This window comes from Pelodiscus sinensis, chromosome 1, assembly GCF_052426305.1.
Source record: "Pelodiscus sinensis isolate ZL-2025 chromosome 1, ASM5242630v1, whole genome shotgun sequence".
Lineage (NCBI taxonomy): Eukaryota > Metazoa > Chordata > Testudines > Trionychidae > Pelodiscus > Pelodiscus sinensis.
Window position 1 is genome coordinate 159,987,877 of NC_143052.1, and position 23,575 is coordinate 160,011,451.

The window sequence follows — 23,575 nt, forward strand, 5'->3', positions numbered from 1 at the left end:
CATTTAATCAGATGAGCTGCAGCTTCCAGCTCATCATCTAGCCAAGTGAGTTTTACCCACAGGACTACTGGTTGTTTTTAAAGTTACAGACTCACATGTTTATCCCTCAGACATAATAATGGCTTATACAGTACAATAGAATAAGCATTTTACAGATTGTAAACTCTTTATCATCTTCTAGGTTATCAGTGAGAAATGAACTTGCTGTGACTCAAAGAGGACATGAAGGTGCAGAATATACTCATCTTTCTGTTTCATTTGTATGTTGTGGTTTCAGGTGAGTTTTAGTTGTGTGTTCATGGAAATGATCAAGAAATTAAAATCTAGCTTTTTTTCCCCTCCTCAAGAGCTGAATTACTTAAAAGTGATATGATCAAGATAAAAATCATGGTAAAATCAACTTACCGGTAAGTTGAATTGATATAAAGCCCTCAAAAAAAAAATAAGTCTGTCCACATAAATAGATTGCATTGCAACAAATGAGAAAACAAACTTGGCCATGATCTTTTCTGCTTTTGTATATGAAGACAACATGAAGCACAAAAAAGCAATAGTCTTAATAACAACAGGGTTTCTTGGGTAGGACTTAGTGTGCTGGAATTTTCTGTCCAAAAGCAGCAGGCCCTCCCACTTGAGAATCTTCATGATCTCTTAGCAGATATATTCTGTTCTATAGGCCCTGGGAGTACATGAGGATAACACACCCTTGAGCAGGGATGACAGTAGCAGTTTTCAGTACAAGTGGTTAACACTCAATCACCCTAGTTAAAGGCAAAGTTGGTTCCAATTTCAAACACATCAATCAGGCACCAATTTAATGATTCTGTGGTTATACTGGCAGCTTCAATTATCCAATGTTGCTCCAAAGTTTATTAGGGTCTCAAACCAACAAACTCCCCACTCTCTGAGAGAGAGGTGAACCTTCAGCAATTTTATGTTTAGCTTATAAATATTAGAACTGTATGGTTAATTAGCTAATTTAGGTACAGCGAACTGGAGCAGAATAGCACCACGTAAATCCTAATCACTGCTTTGGGCACAGGAAGGCTGCAGTCTAGAATGTCAGTGGCACAGAGTCAAGAATATGTGAACATGAGTGTCATGCATTAGAAGACTGGTATACTGGAGGAAGGCATATGTAACGGTTATTCCATCCTCCCTGTTTCATGGATGCATGAGGGTGACATGGAACTCTACAAATGGGTATATGTTTGTAAACAAATTAATGGTGGGAGCTGTGCATGTATTAGGGCCAAAAGATCAATTCAGCTGGACCGTGTTTGTAATTTTATTAGAAGGGAAGGAAGATGGCAGGAATTGCCTGGATATAACTAATTTATGTTCATTAGCCCATTTTGGAAATGTTCAGGCACTTTATAGTATGTGCATTGTGTTTTCAAGGTCTTGAAGAAGTAACTGGGCGGTTTTCCGAAGATTGTATCCTACCGTGCTCTTTTGCACGTGCGGACGGTGAGGTAATTTACTGGAAGAAAGGAGACAAAAATGTGCACAGCTACTACTACAAGGAGGATCAGCTACACAGCCAAGACTTGGCGTACAGGGGGAGAACGTCCCTTTTCCATGACCAAATTCCCAGTGGAAATGCCTCCTTGAAACTGAGTAACCTGAGCCTGAGTGATGAGGGCTCCTACACCTGCTATGTGGGGACAAATCAAGACAAAACAGAAGTGGAAGTCGGGCTGCTTGTAACAGGTCAGGCAGATATTTTAGATACATAAACTGTGCAGGTAGCAGATCTTATGCTCTTACCTGCCACTTGAAATTGTAATACCTCACGCTGGAAAAACTACTGGTCTATCGGCACTAAAGGGCAGCTCTGTACTTTACTGTTGCATTTCAGCTATAGAAAAAAAAAATAACTTAGTGTGACCAGCGTACCCATAGCCCTGGGCCCTTTTCACTGCTGAAGCACTGCATGGCACGTTCAAGGCAGCACTAAGGAAAGGGGGATGCCACAGTCTGGGCAGCACTGAGGACTGGCTGTTCTGGCCTTGCTTCTTCTGCTCCAGGCTCCATCCTTTCTGAGAGCATGGAGTCGATGCCCCCCACGTTGTCCAGGGGCCCATCAGGGATGTTGGCTCCCTTGACTGTAACCCTTTGTGGATCATAACTGAGAAAATCAAATTTATGTCACACTGCAGAGAAACAGGGCAAATCTATCCCAAAATGCTGGTAGTTATTACCATAGGATTTACCAAGCCTGCCATAAAAATAACTTCCGTCTTGCCACACTGCCTAACAGGAAGTCATAAAAGCAGTTTCTGAGGCATTCAGGTCTAATACTACCATCAGAAACACTGGTTTCAGAGATGAACGGTTCTTTACAACCAATCTCATCAAATTATAGGTTTTTCTGATCCCAAAGGTTCAGCCACACACCAGTGTTTCCTCTAAGATTTTCCATCCATGAGTGGAGTGAGTTTTGTCTTGTGCACCAATATTGATGTCGTGTGTTCTTGATTGAGTGTGTCACTGTAGCACCTACCAGTTACTAACAAAATTACACACACACACACACACACTCACTTTAAAATATCACAAGAGATAATTAACAAGGTGCATGACCCTGCACCCACCCACCCTGATAACCACTTAGCTTGCTGGCCCCACCCCCGAACATACACTGTGCCCCCATCAGGACCACACACAACCAGCGGGTACCAGTATAGGCCTGGCTAACTGCCTACCCTTACACACATCCTTTAGTTGTGCCCATCCTTGCAATCTGCTTCCCCATATGCCACCAGTATATAAGCCAGGGCCATGCTATCTGCCCCCCAAACACAAACAGCCAGTACCTGGGCTTAGGGCCCACAGCCCAAGCACCACTCCCCAGAGACCTGTGCCTCCTCTCCCCCCATTTCCCAGAGAACTGTGTCCAATCCCGCACCTTGCCCTCCCCGGAATTTACCTGTGCCCTGTACCTCCCACCACCACAGCTGGCTGCTGCCTTTGCCCCCGACCTGGCCAGCTTCTGTGCCAGGTCACCGCTATTAGCCCCTATGGTATGACCCCGGTACCTCCTTTGCCGTTCTCCTGCCCAGGCTCCAATGTGGCTTGTGGCTCCTCCGGCCCCCACTGCAGCCTCCCACTTCATGGCTCGCAGCTCCTCTGGCCCCGGCTGCTGGCGCAGCTTCCCACTTCATAGCTCCTCCAGCCCCAGCTGCTGCCTCCTACTGCCTGCCATGTAGCTGCGTGGCTCTGCGTAGGAGGTATACAGGGTGGAAATTTTTTCTGCATGCTTAGAGAGAACCCTTTCACACACCCAGAATCATAGAATCCTAGGGCTGGAAGAGACTTCTTGAGGTCATCGAGTCCAGGCCCCTGCCCCAAGCGGGACAAACCCTAACTAAATCATCCCAGCCAGGACTTTGTGAAGCCAGGACTTAAAAACCTCTAAGGATGGAGATTCTACAATCTCCCTAGGTCAATATACAATTCAGGCCCTACCCAAAAATCATGTTGAAGCCAATCTTTTAGTATCTAAAATATAAAGGTTTATTTATAAAAAGAAAGACAAATAAGTGAATTGAAATTGGTTAGAGGAATCTATTGTGCCATCAGATTCATAGAGTTCTTGAGCTTTATAGATACAGATAGATCTTTCAGCATCAGTCCAGAGGTATTAAGTCAATGTCCAATATAGAGGCACTAGAATAGCCTGGGATCTCATTCTTTATTGTTTTCCACATGAGCATTCAAGCAGATATGAGATGAAAAAGGATCATGTCCAAAGGGCCTTTATATTTAACTTCCTGGAAGAACAGACTTTTGACATAACCTTCTGTCTTACAAACATGGTGATGATTAGCATAGGGTAATTTATCCATTAAACAGTTCACATACAGTTTACCATAGTCTTCAGCGAGACACATAGACAATAATATTATTTCAATCACATTTCATCACAAATGTTAATATTGCCTTTCAATCTTGAATCAAGGCTACAGTAACAGACAAGACTTGACTGTTCACATCTCAAGACCTGAGTAAACACGTTCATTCTAATGCTCTAACTATGCAGGTTTGCATTTCAAAGTTCTACTCTAACCTAATGTAATAGCCCAATTGTTTTTTCTTATCTTCCCAACAGCTCTTCAGAGTTCGACCCTAGGTCATTCAGCCCTAGGCGCTGGTTAAAACTTTCAGGTCCTGTGCCATATCTTAATCAGACATCTAACAATTCAGATACAATTACACCTAGTTATAGCAAAGGATGGAAAGCTATGGTCTGCTCATTTGAGGTTAAAATCACTGCAGGAGAGTGAGTGAACTGAAATAGCAAGTGGGGAGGATGGATTCTGAGACAAGCTTGGAGACTGGTGATTGACAGTGGGGCAAATGAAATAAACTGTAGTCTGAAATAAACACAAATTATTGGTTTTGACTTCTGCTTTGGTGTTGTGCAGATTCTTTCCTATACTATTCCCAAAAGCCAATCACATCAAGTTAAAATGAATGATGAAAGAACCAGACTTTTTCTGTCTTTACAGTTTCTCCATCTTATGCAATGGAATATGAAAAGCGAGACACAGAGAGATTGTTGAAATGTCTTGCCTTTTATATCTATCCTGAACCAAACATAACATGGGCATACAACAATACATCTATGCAAAGATCCAAAACGGACGTAACCTGGGATGGCCCTCCCTATTTCGTTAGAAGTGAGCAGAACATTGTAAATGTAGATTCTTCTTACCAGTGTCACATTCAACTTTTCGACCAAAACTGGACTGCTGAATGGAGAATGGAAGGTAGGATTGAACTATTCTTCATCCCTTAAACATATACGAAATCCAGGACAAGTGAGCCATAATGAGTGCAATGTGTCTACATTGTGCTGGATTGGTAGAGAGAATAGTTAAGGTTACATCTCCTTCTGTAGAACTCAACTAATTATAAAACCAGCATTACTAGTGAGGTTGAGATGAACAAACCTCTCAACATTCACCCCCTATTTCAGAACCATACAATGTATTTATTCTGTGTGTGGTAACTTCATGCTTAGGTTTTGACCAGGGGGCTTTTGCACCTTCCAAGTTGTGCAATGAATTCAGAACTATTTCAGACTCAGAACGGACCCTGGCTGGAGTTTGTAACACAAGCATAATGTGAGTTGAAGTGTCAATGCAAACCTATCATGAAATATCACCCAATAGTAAGACTTGCCTGTAGCCAACTTTAAATGACTGTAGTTTGGCTGGTGTTCATTTTGTATGCAGAGGACAGCTAACCTTGTTTAGTACACTTATTCATTGTATATTACATAGCATTCAGTCTGGATTTGGGACCGTGTTGTACATAATAAGATCACATAGAGATGCTTCCTGCCACGAAGCACTTACAATATAAATATTGTTCACGTGTCAGGCCTAGACAGACAATGTAAGATTATGTCCTATTATTTATTATTGCTTTAAAAAATTCCCAATCTATCCACCTCTTCTTTCTCTCCCATTGTTCAAGTGACCCAGCCTGAGGAAGTGGGTCTGGCCCACGAAAGCTCATCACCTAATAAACTATCTTGTTAGTCTTTAAAGTGCTACATAGTCCTGTTTTTTGTTTCAGCTACACCAGACTAACACGGCTACATTTCTATCACTGTGACCCAGCCAGGCATTCCCTTTGGCTGACCTAAGGCGTTCTCCTTTCACTCTGCCTGCTTTGCACAAGTAGGAGAAGTGAGATGGGGGAAGTAGTAGCATCTATTGTTCTAGTTACCAGTCTGTCCCTAGCTCACTCCCATCCCTATTGTTTATCCAAGTCTATTCACTACCATTTGCCTCCCTGTCTTCTTTCCATCCCTCCCTTCCCTCATATCTTATCTGCTCTTCTCCCCAAACCCAAAGGGCCAGAGATGAGTGGGGAAAGGAGGAGCAGACAAATAGAGTGTCTAGATTTAAATAACAAAGTACACTTGGGCAGAAAACACATGGAAGTGAAGCCTATGGTCTATTTCAGTGGTTCCCAACCGCTGGTGTGCGGACCGATGCCAGGCCGCGAACTGCTCGCTGCCAGGTTGTGGCACACTGCCTGGCCACGCCCCCATGGCTTGATAATTAGCTTGGTGATGTTCCCTGTAAACTGCGTGGCAGCATGGCCATACAGCTGCTAAGAGAGCCCCACCTGCAGAGAGCTTACTGGTGGGGGAAGGGCACTTTCTCAGCAGCAGAAGCTCCCTGCTCTGACTCTAGACAAGAGCATGCTGATAAGGGAGGGGCATACAGAGGAAGGAGTGAGTAAGGATGTGGCTGGGATGGGAGGGGCCAGAGCACTGCTACCCTCTCTCCAGCTGCAGCCTCATGTTTTCCTTGGCTGCTTTAATAAAAAGCCCAGGAAGCCAGCAGCCCTCCCTGTCTCCTTCCCCTTCCCTCTCTCCAGCAGCAGCCTCATGTTTTCTTGGGCTGCTTTAATAAAATACTTTGGGTAGCTAGCGATGTGTTATGTATGGTTTTTTTAAGGTAGAAAGCGAATACTTTGGGTGGGGGGAATAATAATAAAACAAATGTGTTACGATGACAGGTATTGTGTGCGTTCAGACGCAATGTAAAATACCACATGACCATTTAAAATTATTTGCTACACTGAATATGCAAATAAATTAATTACCATTATGAATATGCAAATCTTTCTATACCAGTCTGCCAAAAGTTTTTGAATGTGTTTGCCAGTCCACAGTATAAAAAAGGTCGGGAATCACTGCTCTATTTATTCCTGCTGCTTTTTTTGCACTCTCACTACAAATCCTTTTTGTCAAATCACACCACCACCACTTTCCTGAGGGTCTTAGTTCTCTAAAAATATTTCTTAATTGGAGCAACAGCAATGAAAGACAAAGTTTTCCTGTCGTATCTGCATGGTTGATTTTGATTTCACTACTCTGCGCTCCCTCCGCTACATGCCCAGAATTCTTACTATTCTCAGTCCACTCGGCCCACTGCAGAGCAAACTTTTGTTCTGAATGTGTGTGGTGATGTATTAACATTGCTCATTAAAGGAATCCCACGTCTTAAAGATCACATGATCCTAGCACTTGTCCTTACTAACATTGAGTGAAATTCAGAAGGGTTTGGGGTTTGGTCTGGATAAACATCCAGTTTTCTGGCTGCTTATCTGAACTGTTTGAGACCCTCGTGGCTTCTGCTAACCAGACGAGAGGCAATGTGGGCTGCAGTCCCCCACATTGGTCCTCAGAGTCACCATCTATTTACACTGTGACTGGCATAAAGAAAAAATCATTTATCTCCCCGCAATCTTTATCTATTTTTGTTTGTTTGATCTTAAACCAACTATTGAGGCTGAACTGCAGGGTCTGAAACGACTTTTTCAAGAAGTGGTTTCTGCAGTAGGATATCTTGTAAAGCTCATAGTGAAATATGAGTAAACTTATATCAAAAGATTGCTTCAGAAATAGTGCACAAAAGCTTATCAAATGAAAAAGTTTCAAAAGCCTGAACCATCCTTTACAGTAGCTTGCTCACCCATTGCGTTCACATTAATTGTTGCTTTTATAATTGTATATTTCAGAGCAGTGTTCCAAAAAGGAAGGAGATACCATTTCAATTCCATGTGAATTTAAGGCTGAAAGGTCTCCAAATATTAAAGACTTCATAGTCACTTGGACAATAATCAGAAATGCATCTACCTCAATTTTGGCATCCTTCAAAAGTTCATCACCAGTCCCTGAACTGTATGAAACACGACTCTCTTGGAAGAAAATCAATGAATCAGTAATCTTACAAGATCTTACTCTGGCAGACAGCGGAGAATATGTGTGCAATATTTCAGCACCACACTATACACAACTCACTGTAAGAATGTTGAAAGTTGGTAAGTTGCAGCAATTTCAACACTGAAGATTGTGGAAAAAAGGTCAACTTAAAAACTGCAAAATTTGAGGGAAAAAAACCTCAAGTCCTCCGAGGGATAAAGATTTAGAATTACTGTTATTTATGCAGGGGATTGCCAGGAAACTAATTTAACCATACAATCTTTCCTCCAAGGCTTAATGCTATTTATACAATTGTTCTACACATACCTAGAAAGCTGTTTACTACATCCAGACAGTAACAAAATATTTATAGGAGTTGATGAAGATGTTACAAATGGGCTAAACTCATGGTGCTTAGATCCATATTGGTTGGTTCCAGCATGATCAGAGAAGTATTAACAAGGATCCCTTTAAGAGGTTACTCGTATATGCTCTTTAACAAACAGGTGATGTCATGATCAATTGTCAGACATTCACTAAGGGCAGATGAAAGTGTTTCTTATATAGCCAATTCTTTACTGCATCTGGCACCCAATTAATTATACTTCTCTTATTTTAGCCCAAACTTTGGTAACACTAGTAATTTGAAGGGTTGCTATGAATATAATGCAATTACTCTTCATTCTGAAGGTTTCATTCTTTTTGGTTCCATGCTTTGGGTCAGTTGTTCATGCTAATATCCCAGTTCATTTTAAAGCCATAGTTTACCCAAATCTGACGTGGGCCTCTATTCCTACAGTGGTAGCAGAACGCAGTGATATTTTATTAGAGAAATATTGCTCTGGATGAGAAAAGCAAGTTTAGACTTTTCTGATTATTAAGATATATTTCTTTATATCACTAACTGAATTTGGTCCAAGAACACTTTCTTCCACATCTAACGTCACCTACCAGGTTGCAATTCTAACTTTCTCCATCCTATGGCACTTCCTAGAGGTTTTCCAAGCATTTAGGGCATTGTCACATATTTTGCACCTTCCCAATGTGGTCCAAATCCTGGTTCAAATTGGGCAAGCTTAACAAGTATGTACAAAGCATGGGGTAAGTGGGAGATGTAGCAGTCACACCCGCATAGAAGTCAATGGGGAGGGGCTATAGTTGGAAGATGCAGATGTCCCCAAGTTCTTTAAAAGGCCATAATGCATTCATAAATATAGCTAATGGCTAAAATAGAAATGAACAGCTCCTTGTCCTTTTAGGCTGATAGCTGGGAAGCCAACAGTTCTGTTTTGGGTCTCCTGAAACAATTTCTTTTCTTTAAAACCCTTCATGCAAAAAATCAATCAATTCTGGTTTGCTATTTCATCCTGGTCCATGACTAAATACTCCTTACAAACATGTATTATTGATTTGTGTCAGGAAGGGATTTCCATTTCCCAGCCAGCTGTATTACCAGCTGAGTGGTCCTGTTGCAAAGCTGGGGGGCTGCTCATGGCAGTGAGCACTCTCTGTGAGGTCAGCATTTACAAAATGGGGCCAGTTGATGTTAATTAGATTGTTCTGGAAGTCACCAACCTCTTGTGGTGAGGCCACACACACAGCTCTCACTAGAGACTGTGGCAGTAAGTAAGGGAGCCTGGTTTCAACAATTAGGCTTTGAAATGCATTTATCATTTGAAAGCTCATGTTCTCTTAAGACTGTAGGATCTTAAAGCTTTTATTAAACATTAAATGTCACTTCAGTGTTAAGATTACAATTGAGTTAATGGAACAAACAGGTTGGTTACAACTTTATGAATTATAAAATGGAAAAGAGCGACAGATTGATGCTCATTAGGGACTGGTGTGAGTATTAAGACAAGCTTGCCTGGTGGAGTATTTCACTTAGCTGGAACTCATAAGCTTTAAACTTTTGAGACATTTGAGAAATATTAACATCTCCCGTTTATTTGAAATTAATATGAACTATGTGTTTTTAGAAAACATCACTTCACCTCACCACTGGATAACTTCTGTAGTAGTGCTTATGCTTATCTTCATCCTCATCATCGGGGGGATTGCCGTTACACGGTGTGTTATGAAGGTGTGTATCGCTTCATTATCTATTTTTGTAAATCCTTCCACAAAATGTTAGAAAAAGATACATGCACAAATACAACTACAATTGTGGTTAGAATTTGGATGCTTGACAAGCATACAGCTGGTCCCCGAGTTACGAATGCATCGACTTATGACCGTTCGTATTTACGACCAGCCTCCTATATAGCTGCTACCCCAGTTACAAATGAAATCTGCACTTACAAACAGTGCGGCCGTATGTAAGTGAATGTAATCTGCCTTACAAACAGATCAAATTACGACCAAGTGCTTGGTACATAACTCGTTCGTAAGTTGGGGACTGGCTGTATTCTATTTAGTTGAGTTAAGAAGCTGGCAGAAGACTGAAGCTATAAAATCATAGATTGTAATTAAAATTCTCCTGTTTTTGCTACCCCTTGTAGTTAATATGCAGCCCCAGTGGGAATGACCCCTAGACTGCAAGCAGTGTCTGCCTTGCTCTATTGTAGATGTTGTCTTGGCTGAGTGACCCAGGGCAGGCCCGTTTTGCTCTACAGATATCTAAGGGGTGGTCAGGAAGTTGTTTTTCTGCAAGAGCACTCTGCACCCCACTGAGCTAAAAAACAATCCACAGGCAGGCTCTCCATTTGAATATGAAGGTGCATGCCAGCATGTCCAGCCTTAACCCGGCAATAACGTGTCCAGATATGTGCCATCTTAGGTGATACATGAGGGAGGCATGAGAGGGCACATGCCCCCAAATGCCATGAGCAGGAGTGACAAAGGGCCAGAGTCCGTGGGCATCTGCGGGGTCCAGTAGAGGACCTAGCACATGCAGTATAGGTCTGCCCTCTCACACTCACCATTGGCTGAGGGACAAGTGGAGCTATACAGCTCGGGCTCACCCTACTCCTCTGCTGCGTTACTCGGGGGGAACACAGGACCATCCCCATGCTCACCATCAGGAAGCAGAGTGATGCAGCTGGAGGAGCAAAGTGAGCTGGGGCTATGCTGCTCCACTTACCCTACCACTGTGGTGAGTGCAAGGGGGTTGACCTGTCCTCCCTCCACCACACTGCTGGTGCTGCCCTTCACTATGCTGGTCCCCCGGGCTGTATTGTTTGGGGGAAAGTAAGGGTAGGGCAGGGGTGAGGAAGAGGATGGGATGGGGGTGAGGGGCAGGGTCTGGAGGAGATGGGAGTTGTCCCCTGGCTGCGGGGGTGGGAGATCAAGTGGCCCACTCCCTTCATCATTTGCCCCGGCATCCAATCTCTGTTATTGAAATGAAAACTCACTTATTTACATCTCAGCACAGCTGCTCTTTCCTGACTCTCAGATCCACATTTTTAGGGATCCACGGGGATTGGCTCAGGTTTGCTGCAGATCCCAAGTCATTTGAGGTTACAGGCCATCCCCTGCCCACTGTCAGGCTGTGTCTAGACTGGCAAGGTTTTCCGCAAAAGGAGCTGCTTTTGTGGAAAAACTTGCAGCTGCCTACACTGGCCGCTTGAATTTCTGCAAGAACACTGACAATCTCATGTAAGAAATCAGTGCTTCTTGCGGAAATACTATGATGCTCCCATTCGGACAAAAGTCCCTTTGCGCAAAAGCTTTTGTGCAAAAGGGCCAGTGTCGACAGCTCAGATTTGTTTTGCACAAAAAAGCCCCAATGGCGAAAATGGCGATCGGGGCGTTTTTGCGCCAAAGTGCATCTAGATTGGCACAGACGCTTTTCCACCAATAGTGCTTTTTTTGGAAAAGCATCCGTGCCAATCTAGACGCTCTTTTCCGCAAATGCTTTTAATGGAAACTTTTCCGTTAAAAGCATTTGCGGAAAATCATGCCAGTCTAGACATAGCCTCACGGTATGTCTATACTACAGCAGCTACACTGGTACCGGTATAGACCTGTGCTGCTGTAATATAGACATTCCTACATAGATGGAAGAGGGGGTTTCCATCACTGCAGGTAGTCCATCTCCTAGAGGCTAGGTCTACACTCGTGGCTTCTTGCGTGAGTAATATGCAAATGAGGCTCCACGTGGAATATCGCCGAGCCTCATTTGCATACCTAATGAGCCACCATTTTTTTCAGAAGAGGCTCTTGCGCAAGGAGGAGCGTCTACTTTGCCCCTTCTTGTGCAAGAAATACCCTCTTGTGCAATGCCATTACACCTATTACTTTTCAGGAAGAGCGACATTGCGCAAGAGGGTTTTTCTTGCGCAAGAAGGGGCAGTGTAGATGCTCCTTCTTGTGCAAGAGCCTCTTGTGAAAAAAATGGTGGCTCATTAGGTATGCAAATGAGGCTCGGCGATATTCCACGCTTAGCCTCTTTTGCATATTACTCGCGCAAGAACCCGCGAGTGTAGACATAGCCTTAGTGATGGAAGCTGGATTGGTGGAAGAATTCTTCCACCATCATCTTAGCTGCAACACAGAATGTGCATCTTTTTCGACACTGCTGAGCAATGTAATTAGGTTGACTTAAGACTTAGGTTTAGACTGGGTCTTGCTGTTTGTATTGCTTTATTTCTTTCCATGCAATAAAGGAATCTATGGGTTTCAGTCCCTAATTCTGACATAGGCCAAATTCCTTTCTCAATGAGGAATTCTGGTGGCCCATCAGGAAAAGTTGCCTCTTCTTACCTTAATTTCTTCATAAACTTTGTCTAAAACAACGAGTAGTCCTGTGGCACTTTGGAGACTAACCAAAAAATATAGAATTGTGAGCTTAATTAATCCCCATTACTTCCATGACCACAACTATGGCACATTGTGGACTGCATTAGAATTGTAATCAGTCAGAGGGTCTCTAATAAAGCACCTAATTGGAGTCAGTTTGAAAAGAGCCAGTTTAAAGCTAGAAGATGTGATTTGTGCCTTGCTGCCTTAGGGAGCAGCCTGCTTTTCTTTCTCTGTTTTGTGTATTATTAAATTATGAATTCAGTGAAATAGATTAAATAATTTTGCTGGAAGGTTGCAAAATAACACTAGCGTTTTATCTCATTTTTCTCTGTGTATCCTCTATCATAGCGGAGAAGACAGTCGGTCATATAAGAGGGATGTATATGGTCAGTTTACAATGTAATGAAAAGATAGGAGCTTTCACAAGATTTGCTAAGAGACTCGAGCAGTATTTTTATGTACATGCTATGGATGATACCGATACCTGACATTGATGTGTAAAATCACTTTTGTGGTGCTTCAGAGTTTTCCTCAAGAACCAATGAAACTGGAATATAAGGACATAAAAGAGATTCTAAAGAAGCATTTTGTCCCTATCACCATATTTTTAAACAGAAGAATGTACGTTTCATCTAAGAAAGCAGATAAAAGGAGAAAGTATCTGAATTTTTGGCAACACTGAAAAAATGTCCACCATTCTTTGTTTTGGTAATTATCTGAAGGAACTCTCTGAGATTGACAATGAAAACAGATTCAGAAGCAGCTATGTCTGTGATCTCTGGGGATGGTGGAAGGGATGGGATGGGAGACACACCTTTTGGCTTCAACAAAGTCTGTTGTGGCCCATGCATCAATTACATGTTTGTTGCCAGAAAGCAACACTCTGCAACATTGTTTTAATTATACTCTATTATTGGCACTCTACTGCACTGTGTCCTGCCACTGGATTAGCTTACAATACTAGACGATAACAGGGGCTCCAGGTAACTGTGATATCCTTTGGTATTACATAATTAGATAATACAAAGATGGGAACTTGAATGATAAAAGAATTAGATGGCGTAAGAGATTAATGGAATATTATGTGTGTAGTTTAGAGAATAGGAGACCATGGTGGGGTATGAAGACACTGTATGAAATATTTAAGTATTTACAGATAAAAGGGAAAAAGAATGAAGATGGTTTAAGATGATCAAAAGGGCATAACAGCCTAAAAATGAGAGCGTGCCGAATTTACTGTGAACTTTCAGAACAAGTAACATTGATTACATCTTGATTTTAATGTAATAATTATCTTATTTATCTACAGTATGGAATAAGTTAACACACTGAAGGATTAATGCAAGTGCTAATGCGAAAATGTGTGGAGCATATCTCTAGTCTTGTTCCGTTTCGGTTACATTGCACTTGGCTAATATTAACAGTGAAAAAATCTTGCTGCTTCAATGATATCAGTAAAGGCATTTTTTAAATTCCGAGGTGGTGCCAACAGACTAATTTTATACATCATAAAGTGGGGCACGCTTTGTATTTGATTTGACTTTCAGGACTCAAATAAATCAAGGAAACAGTTTCTTGGAAGACTATATGAAGCAAACTTTGCTCAGCAGAGGCAGAATAGTTGTCTGAGGTTTCGAGTAAATTGAAAGTGGGAACCAAGGAAAATTCCTTGCATTCTCTTTCACGTATGAATGTATACAGAGGCATTCGCAAACATAAAGAAGGAAGCACTTGAGATGCATTGAACTGTCAGCAACAGAACAAAACATAACGAGGTGGATGAAAAGAAATGAGAGAGTGGTTTCATACAGCCTCACTCTGGCACCATATGCAGAACATTTGAATGTCGTAGCTGTACTCACGAATGGCACAGTTCTAAGGGAAAATATTTGTCCTTGCAGCAAAATGGTGAGAGAAGGCTTAGTGTCAGGGGACATTGCATAGTTGTAAATACTGGCATTAAAAAGCCTGTTATTTAAATTTGATATGGTAAACACTTTTTTAATGAAATATGCCAGGACCGTCAGCTCTGAAAACATCTACAATTGTACAATCTAGGCATGAGAATTTTTTTTGCATAAGTTGCCATTTTTTGCATAAATTACTGTTACTTTTATGGGGAACTACCAAATACAGCTACCTATTTATACTTCATCTATTACTATGTTATACAAGCCCAATCAGCTAACGGGCCAAATTATCTGATCTGAAAAGTAGTAAGGACATCTCCTCATTCAGTGAAAACCTTTACCTGTACACTGAATGTGTAATACTTAAAATGGTTTCCAAGTATGTATGGTTTCCAAGGAATCATTCTGATGGTGATGCCTAGGACACAGAAATAAGAAACTGTTGTCTTGAAATTAAAATAGCTAAAATTTTAAAATCAGTTGTAGGTGCTATTAAAGGACATAAGAATGGCCATAATGGGTCAGACCAAAGGTCTATCTAGCCCAGTACCCTGTCTTCTGACAGGGTCCAATGCTAGCTGTCCCAGGGGGAATGAACAGAACAGTTAATCATCCATCCCGTTGCTTGTTCCCAGCTTCTGGCAAACAGAGGCCAAGGACACCATGGTGCCATTAACACATTGGCATGTAACTGATGTGGGGAAACCTGTAAAGTATTGTAATTATGCACAAACCTCAGCCAGGAGAGGCTGGAAATCATGCCTTTTGGATGTTTGCTAAGATACATTTTTTTTAAGAGTTGGAGGTGAGGCTTGTTTGTTAGATTATTTAATTTTTTGGAGACTCTACCAGTAGTAGGTACTCATTTGTACATAATACTGCTAGCCATATCGTGTGAGGAAAAAGAAAGTCAGTGTTTCCATGCCTGGCATGTGTTTAACAATGCAATATCAGAACCACATTTAACCCTAACTGCTACTTTTCTGAAAGGCTTTTTGAACCTAGTTAATTTTTAAAAGAAAAACTCACTCTGAACATTGCCCCAGCTGTTCAGCAAATACACAAGCACTGAAGAAAGTTCTGACATGCAGAGTGAATATGGAAAGCCAAAGTGGAAAATGTTAATGGAAACCTAGAATTGGCTTTAAAGTCTAAACCTTAAAAAAAAAAAAGCCATGGGTCAACATTGCTTATATTACCCTGAGGAATTAAAACCCAGTTTTGAATTGTAGGTTGTTCTGTCTGATTACCAGATGATTTTCAATTCACAAATGACACCAAAAATCCTTCTCTTTCTTCCTAAAACAAGCCCAACTAAAGAGTTGTGTTGCACTTTTTCCTGTCTGCTATGCCAATACTATTTTAAAATGCAGGCCAGTCTTTGGTTTTGGAACCACAGGTGACTCATGTGGCATCACATTCAGTTCCGTCCTCTCTTTTGTACAAGCCCCTGCATCTTTGGATACCTAGGGCTGTTTCCTAAGCTCAGTTACCTTCTGCCTGCAGTCAGTTAATGGTGGTGGTGGTCTCCTGTCACAGCTATAATGAGCCAAAACCACTAGTGACTCTCATTCACAGACATGGGAAATCAAAATGGTGAGCAGAGGAGGGAGGGTTAGATTGGGGGTGCGTCAGTTTCTGCTCAGACATGAAATGGGTATGGGACTCTGGCTGACAGGATATAAAATGTAAGTGGCATCCAGTCAGAAATGCAGAAGGCTGCCCCCCACACATGCTTGGTCTTTGTCACTCAAACTCTCTGTATGAAGAATGTTAACTTTGGAAATGTGAATTGCTCTGTCCTTGTGTTCTGTTTATTCAGTTGCATTGCTGACAAATGGGCCTAGTTCCAAGATAATGAGCAAGGCAGTCAAGTCATCAGGATTCAAGCAATTTTTTGAGCTCTGGGACCGAGCCCTGACAAGTGTAAGGGAAAGAAAACCATCAAAATCTGTTTCATTTTTATTTTTTAACATGCCTATTCTACTTTTTTGTTCAGCTGTGCAGCTCAATTAGTATGGAGCATCAACCACCGTTCGGTCTTCAAGTTATTCAAAGCACAATATGTTTACTCCTCTTCATGAACCTGAAATGCAATTTTGTGAGAGAGATGTTATAAGTCAATTATGAATGAATATATTTACATTGTTTCTTAAGGACTGAATCCTCAGGTACCAAATAAAAGCTCCTTTTCCCTTTCACCTGTTGAAGGGACAAATTCTCACTGGGCACAAACTGGCTTAGCTTTCTTGAAGTCAGTGGTGCTAAACAGATTTCCATGAGCTGGGACTACCATCTGTTTCTCATCCTTATACCACTGTGTTATGTTATTAACAGCTTATGAATTTCATGCAGCACTGTAACGAGGTATGACAGTTCAGTACAGGCAGTCCCCGGGTTACATGAATCCGACCTACATCGGATCCCTAGTTACAAACGGGGTGAGGCAACCCCGCACTAGCTGCTTCCCCCCCAGCAGACCAGGGAGACACGAAGCTAGCGCCCCCCCCCCGCCCCAGCAGACCACGGAGATGCGGAGCGGCTTTTCTCAGCAGACACCTCAGCTTGAGAATAAAGGACTGAGGGAAATGAGGTGTGGGAGAATAAAACTGAGCTCTGGAGAAATGTTTGGCTAGAGTTTCCCCTACAATATGTACCAGTTCCGACTTACATACAAATTCAACTTAAGAACAAACCTACAGTCCCTATCTTGTACGTAACCCAGGGACTGCCTGTATTACATGTCATATAGCCCATTGTATTGAAATTATTCTCACAAAGGCTTGTCTATACCAACACTTAGTTTGTAGCAAGCTGGAGTGTATATGTATCCCTCCCCATCTTCCTGGGCACTAAGTGTTTGCGTAGACATTGTTGCCATGCACTAAAAGTTCCCTAGTGCTTTTTGATCTACTCCCATTTCACAGCAGGAAAGATCAAAGAGCACTGGTGAACATTAGTGCACACCGAGGCACCAATTATTTCAACCATGTCACTTGCCTCTTAGAATCTCTCTTGGCTACTGCATGTAATTCAAGGATAGCAACTTCAGCATGATACATAATGCTGCCCTTTACTACTTACCTAAAGTTTCCTTGCTGCACATTGCCCTGCTGGCCTTGTAGGTTCTTATGTTGCCTTGCACTAACATCACTGTAGCATCTAAGCACCTACCAGTAGCTCACTAAGGCTAAATCTAGACTGCAGGCTTCTTTCGGAAGAAGCTTTTCTGGAAGAGATCTTCTGGAAAAACTTATTTCAAAAGAGAGTGTCTACACAGCAAAAGCACAATGAAAAAGCTATCTACTTTTTCGAAAGATCACGTCCACATTCATAGGAAATTCTCTCACATTTCAGTTGTGATTACTGTGGACGGAGAGGCCACCGGAGCACCTGTGCTTTTTCCTGGAAGTCTTGTCTTTCAAAAAAAAAAAAAAAACCAAACCAAAAAAACCCCACATACTTTCTTCCGCATCCACACACGCCTTTTTCTGACAAAGCTTTTTCGGAAAAAGGCTTCTTCCTCGTAGAATGAGGTTTACCGCCATCGGAAAAACCCCTTTGTTCTTTCAACTTTCTGTCAAAAGAACGCAATAGCAGTGTGGACTAAGTATTGTTTTTCTGGAAAAATGGTTGTTTTTCTGGAAAAACTCTGCAGTGTAGATATACCTTAAGTGACCTGTCTAGTGGTGGTCACATGTTTTTCTCACCCTCTCTCCCCTGAGGGAGAAAAGCATGTGCAAAGTAGACACATCCACTGCCTCCCTCCTGCTGGTGTTTCTAATCCTCAGCCATTCATCTGCCATCCTCCCTCAGCACCTCCATGCCTTTTTTCCATACTCTCCTGCTGCATAGCACAGACTTAAGGAGCTTATATCTATAAGGCCTTTACCCTCTCAGCATTTAGATCCCTCTTGAACATCTACATTTGCTCATCATCTAATAAACCATCTTGTTAGTCTTTAAAGTGCTACATTGTCCTGCATTTTGCTTCAAGGAAAGCTGTGTATTCCATTCTCTCGAGCATCTATTTGTTCTTAAGACTGAGCTTCTTAAGGCGGGAACAAGGTACATGACTGATGAGTGGAAACAATGGATGCTGTTGTTAATCAATACGACTCAAAAAATTATATTTTAAACTTAAGATAATTATGTGTAACTGTGTACATTATAATAATTTTTAAGACTGAAATGTAAGATAGATCTCAACAAATCTATGCAATAGCTTGGCTCTGTGTGTAACATGAATGTACGGGACTGGAACAATTTGGACATTCACCGGAGAAATGCACTTGTGGAAACTCCCAATGAATAAAAAAAAAACCAAAGTTGTTGGTTTTTTTTTTTCAAATGCTGCACATTAAGGAAGGCAACTTTTTCACCAACAGTTCCAGCACGACATAAAAGTATAGGAGGCAGATCCTTAGCTGGAGTAAAGCAGTGTGGCTTTGTCATTGAGAGAGATCGATTTATACCTCCTGAGGCTCTAGCCCAGTATGCTTCACTTATTATAGTATAGGCAGGCAAAGGAAATTGGAAAAATTTTGCCACACAATGGAGTTCATAAAAGAAAGAAGAGGGTGATTGCATAAAGTCTCCTTTTTACGTTCTGGGTAGAGGAAGAGAGAGATTTTCTTTGTGCCATCATGGCTGCTGTTGGTCATCCGTGACATGCATTTCTAAAATCTTGAGCCTCAGGCTACGTCTAGACTGGCATGATTTTCCACAAATGCTTTTAACGGAAAAGTGTTTCCGTTAAAAGCATTTGTGGAAAAGAGCGTCTAGATTGGCACAGACACTTTTGTGCAAAAGCATTTTTGCCATCAGGGCATTTTTGCACAAAACGGTTCTCAGCTGTCTACACTGGTCCTCTTGCGCAAAAGCATTTGCGCAAGAGGGCTTTTTCCCAAACTGGAGAGTCATTGTATTTGCGGAAGAACACTGACAATCTTGCATTAGATCGTCAGTGTTCTTGTACAAATTCAAAGCGACCTGCGTAGACAGCTGGTAAGTTTTTCCGCAAAAGCGGCCGCTTTTCTGGAAAAACTTGCCAGTCTAGACACCAGAGTGTTTAGATTATGCCTTCAAATCAGGTGGACTACAAAATAAAGATCATTCTAACTTCTTGTTCAATGCCCCATGTATGGATAAGGAGTGTATTTGCCCCTGGTAGCATTTGGGCAATTAAAGGCTTCAAGTTGAAAGAGTGAGAAATCACACCACAGCCTTAAGGATTAGTTATTTGGAACCTTTATTTAACAGCTTGTTGGTAAGTTCCCTTCATACCAAATGCAAACCCACATGCAAATATTAATAAAATAAGAATGCCTTGAGTGCTTATTCAGCCAATTGCTAACACCCTTAATCACTAACATTGCACTCAACTCCAAAAGCTATCACCTCCACTGAAAGTGCAGTTTCAAGATGAAGGGGCAATTGTGTGTAACCAAAAAACCTGCCAGTGCCAGGCAGGCTGCACTGTACTGTGGTAAAAGACCCTAAGACAAGTAGAAATCCATGTTACATTATGAGAGATGGTGCTTTTGAATAACCATATAAAAATCCTCTTTGGGTATAGCTTCTTAAGTAACAAATTTGCACTGGGATATAGTAAGAACATGTTTCTTTGGCAGGTCAGAAAGTTCAGGGCACCCTCCCAATGATTTTTCATTAAAAAAAAAAAAAAAGGCTGCACTGAAACTCATATTTCAATCTGTATTGCATTTATGACAAGGAATCATTTTCGTCTCCTGTACAAGTACCTTTTTAGAGTTGTGTTTATCCATGCTCCTTCCTTTGTGTGTGTGTGTGTGCATGCGTGCTCCCTTATTCTGCAGAAAAACACCTTACCTTTTTTATCCCAACGTCTCTTGACTTGGTCCTCAGTTTATTAACTTGGGATTCGGCTATTTCAGCTCGTTCTTCAGCATCATCCAGTTCATGTTGCTGCTTCCTGTACTTTGCAAGATACTGATTGGCTTGTGCTTCCTGGTAAGAAAAAGGATCAGACACATTTTCCCCCTGTGGGCTTGAAAACAGTAATCTCCAATGTCAGGCAAGGTTCAGATGTGACTAAGTAGTAAACATCTGTGGGGCTTAACCAACCCTTGTGATGCAAACATAGTCTGAAGTGGAGCTACTTGATGGGCATTTTTTAAGTTCACCAACTTAGCAAGCAGGTTAATACAATGTCCTGAAAAGTTTCACTCTGGTTGAGCCAAAACCTTTCTCCCTGAATACAGAGAAAGCCAGCCCCTGAAAAATATCCATATACATTATACAACATCAGCTTCACTGGGCCCCTGACCAAGGAGGTGTGGGGGCAGATCCGTGCTCCTGGAAGGGGCAGGACCTCAAGCAGAAGGGGTAGGGGCAGCTGCCCTCTGCCCTCACACTGCCTGGAGCACATTGTGCCCAGCTCTGCCTCCCCAAGCAGCTCTAAGAGTCACCCAGAGTGCACCGCAAGATGCTCCAGCGGTGATTTACAGGGCCTGTAGCTCCCAGGTGCTGCTACTGTGGTAGCAATGGTACCCAGAGCCCTTTTGAAATGCTGGGTCTCAGGGCAGTTGCCCTGTTGTGGGGCCTTTATAACATTAGGTGCAAGTTGCTTAAAATAGAATGTGTAGGAAGTATACAGTGTAATTCAGTTTTACATAGAACTTCAGCTAAGCTGAATATACTCAATAAAGCTGCTAAATGTTTTTTAGTGTATGGAGGCCCCTAGATCCAGCTCCTCAGAGTTATTTAAGTGCCTAACTCTAATGGGTTTCAATGAGAGGTACCTAAATACCTTTGAGGATGTGGGCTTAAATGACCAAGGATGTGTGTGCCAGTGAGGGTATGACTTAATCATATTAAAAAAAAAAAATTCCATGTTACAACTGTGCCCATTACTTACAGCTTCCTCCGCTTGATGCTTGTAGCTTTTCACTTTTAATTGCAGTTTGTCAATCAGCTCCTGCATCCTGGTCAGGTTCTTCTTATCTTCCTCTGCCTGCACCAAACAGAAAAAATGCATTCACAGAGGCTGCGTCTACACTGGCAAGTTTTTCCGGAAAATCATCTGATTTTCCGGAAAAACTTGCCAGCTGTCTACACTGGCCACTTGAATTTCTGGAAAAGCACTGACGATCTAATGTAAAATCATCAGTGCTTTTCCGGAAAAACTATGCTGCTCCCGTTCGGGCAAAAGTCTTTTTCCGAAAGACTTTTGCCCGAAAGGGCCAGCGTAGACAGCATAGTTCTGTTTTCCACAAAAAAGCCCCGATCGTGAAAATGGCGATCAGGGCCTTTTTGCGGAAAAGCGCATCTAGATTGGCCACGGACGCTTTTCCACAAAAAGTGCTTTTCCGGAAAAGCGTCCTGCCAATCTAGACGTGCTTTTCCGAAAATGCTGTTAATGGAAAACTTTTCTGTTAAAAGCATTTCCGGAAATTCATGCCAGTCTAGACGCAGCCAGAATGTATAGACAGAAGATATAAGCAGGTCACAAACTGAGCACATTTCATGAAGCAATTATTTGTATCACACTGGAAATGTAGGACTTAAATAAAAATGTTAATCGCTTATCACAATGACTAGAGTAAGAAAAATATTCTAGTGGATCAATGTCCCCTAGAATGTATTTGAATAGTGAAAACAAAACAGTGGAAAGAGCTATCAGGAAATATATTTAGAAAGGAGCAAGCCTAGTGATCCAGACACCCTCATGGATAATGCAAAGATGATAAAGGGCATTTCTACTCTATGAAGTAAAAATAGTTCTCTGGTATAGATCATCTCCTTCTGCATGTGGAAAGGTATCTTTTTATCCCCACAACAAAAGTAAGTTTAATCCATTTTATTGCTCTTAGCAGAGTCCATACCTGAGTGAGAGAGTTGGACCAATAGCTGCCCCTCAGCAGGTTTACGCTGCACCATGTTAAAATGCCAAAGCTCCAACTATATTAACCTTCCTAGCAGTGCTAACAATTGTATAGGTTACTTGAAGGTAGTACTGGAAAGTGTTTTGCTAAAATTCACTAGCACAGACAAAGCCTTAGCCCAGTGGTTCCCAACCTTGTTTTAATACTGTGGACTGGAAAACCCATTCACACTTTTGCTGTGAACAGCTGGTTTCAGCTGCGGCAGCTGCTGTGCGGCAGCTCAGGGAGCTGAGGTATACCCTAGCCCCAGCTCCAGAGCTGTCGCACAGCAGCTGGTTTCAGCTCCAGCCGCTGTTGGCCACACACCGAGAGTATACCCCAGCCCCAGTCCTGGAGAGTCAGCATGGGCATGGCCTGGCAGAGTGCCACAGCCTGGCAACCAGTGGTTCACGGCCCGGCACCAGTCTGTGGACCAGCAGTTGGGAACCACTGCCTTAGGCAATGCTGACTTTCACTGAGAGAAGGATGCAACTCAAGTCTGTAGTTGAATGAAAACATTTTTCCAGGGACCTATTGTTTAGTGTATTGCTTAGGGGTTTGCTAGAGTACCTGATAAGTCAGCTCCTTTATGCGTCTCTCATATTTGCGGACTCCTTTCTGGGCCTCTGTATTGCGACGGAGTTCATTCTCAAGATCATTTTCCAGCTCACGCACCTGCAAGAGCAAAGGCTTTATGTTTAAAGCAGCAGGTAGTTTAATCTACAGGTTAAGTGACATTTATCCTTGCAGGACCCTTCGTAACATATCTCCGAGTATGTGCTTCAGCAGGAGATCATTATTTCTATGCATATGTTGTTTTTCTATACTGTTTTCTACATTTTATTATGTAATTTTTATATTGCACTTGTGGTTCCAGTCAAAACTGGAACCCTGACGCTCTAGGTGCTATACAAACATACAAAAACTCCAGAGTTCACAAGCTGTGCAGGAAGCATAGAGGCTTTGGCCATTTTCAGATTTCATACCTTATTGTAAGCACTGGCTTCACCATAAATTTGGCGAGAACTGCAACTACCACATTGCTATGACAGCCAAATCACGTGGAAAGGTGGAACCATGTGGCTTCAGTGCAATTCTTCAAAGAATTTACTCTTTAGATCAAACTCTAAAGAGTTCTTTGAGCTTTACAGATGGTCCCTAAACCGAGGTCAGAGGCAACTCTGTCCAGAGCAACCATTTTGTCTGAGTTTTATGAAGGGGTGAAAGTAAAAAAAAAAAAACACATCTTATCAGTATGGGGGCTGACTCCAGCCTCTGGAAGGGGT

General features: G+C 42.0%; 2 protein-coding genes across 3 annotated transcripts in view; one reads left to right on the forward strand and one right to left on the reverse strand.

Annotated features, from left to right (window-relative positions):
* HHLA2 (HHLA2 member of B7 family) overlaps positions 1 to 13,950 on the forward strand; it is a 32,755-nt gene extending 18,805 nt beyond the window's left edge. The window contains exons 2-7 of one of the 2 annotated variants that reach the window (XM_006116806.5): positions 182 to 277; positions 1,402 to 1,713; positions 4,515 to 4,775; positions 7,549 to 7,851; positions 9,712 to 9,815; positions 12,824 to 13,950. In XM_006116806.5, coding sequence (XP_006116868.3) covers positions 223 to 277; positions 1,402 to 1,713; positions 4,515 to 4,775; positions 7,549 to 7,851; positions 9,712 to 9,815; positions 12,824 to 12,847 — 1,059 coding nt within the window. In that variant the 5' untranslated portion in view covers positions 182 to 222 and the 3' untranslated portion in view covers positions 12,848 to 13,950. Of the gene's footprint in view, positions 1 to 181; positions 278 to 1,401; positions 1,714 to 4,514; positions 4,776 to 7,548; positions 7,852 to 9,711; positions 9,867 to 12,823 lie in introns of those variants that run through there. The other variant, XM_006116805.5, reaches the window with a different exon arrangement.
* Positions 13,951 to 16,335: 2,385 nt separating this feature from the next.
* The window catches only part of MYH15 (myosin heavy chain 15), a 69,596-nt gene continuing 62,356 nt past the window's right edge, over positions 16,336 to 23,575 (reverse strand). The window contains exons 40-43 of the mRNA XM_075908240.2: positions 22,860 to 22,964; positions 21,284 to 21,379; positions 20,236 to 20,373; positions 16,336 to 16,471 (exon numbers count right to left, since the gene is read on the reverse strand). Of these exons, the coding sequence (XP_075764355.2) occupies positions 16,454 to 16,471; positions 20,236 to 20,373; positions 21,284 to 21,379; positions 22,860 to 22,964 (357 nt within the window). The 3' untranslated portion in view covers positions 16,336 to 16,453. The remainder of the gene's footprint in view (positions 16,472 to 20,235; positions 20,374 to 21,283; positions 21,380 to 22,859; positions 22,965 to 23,575) is intronic.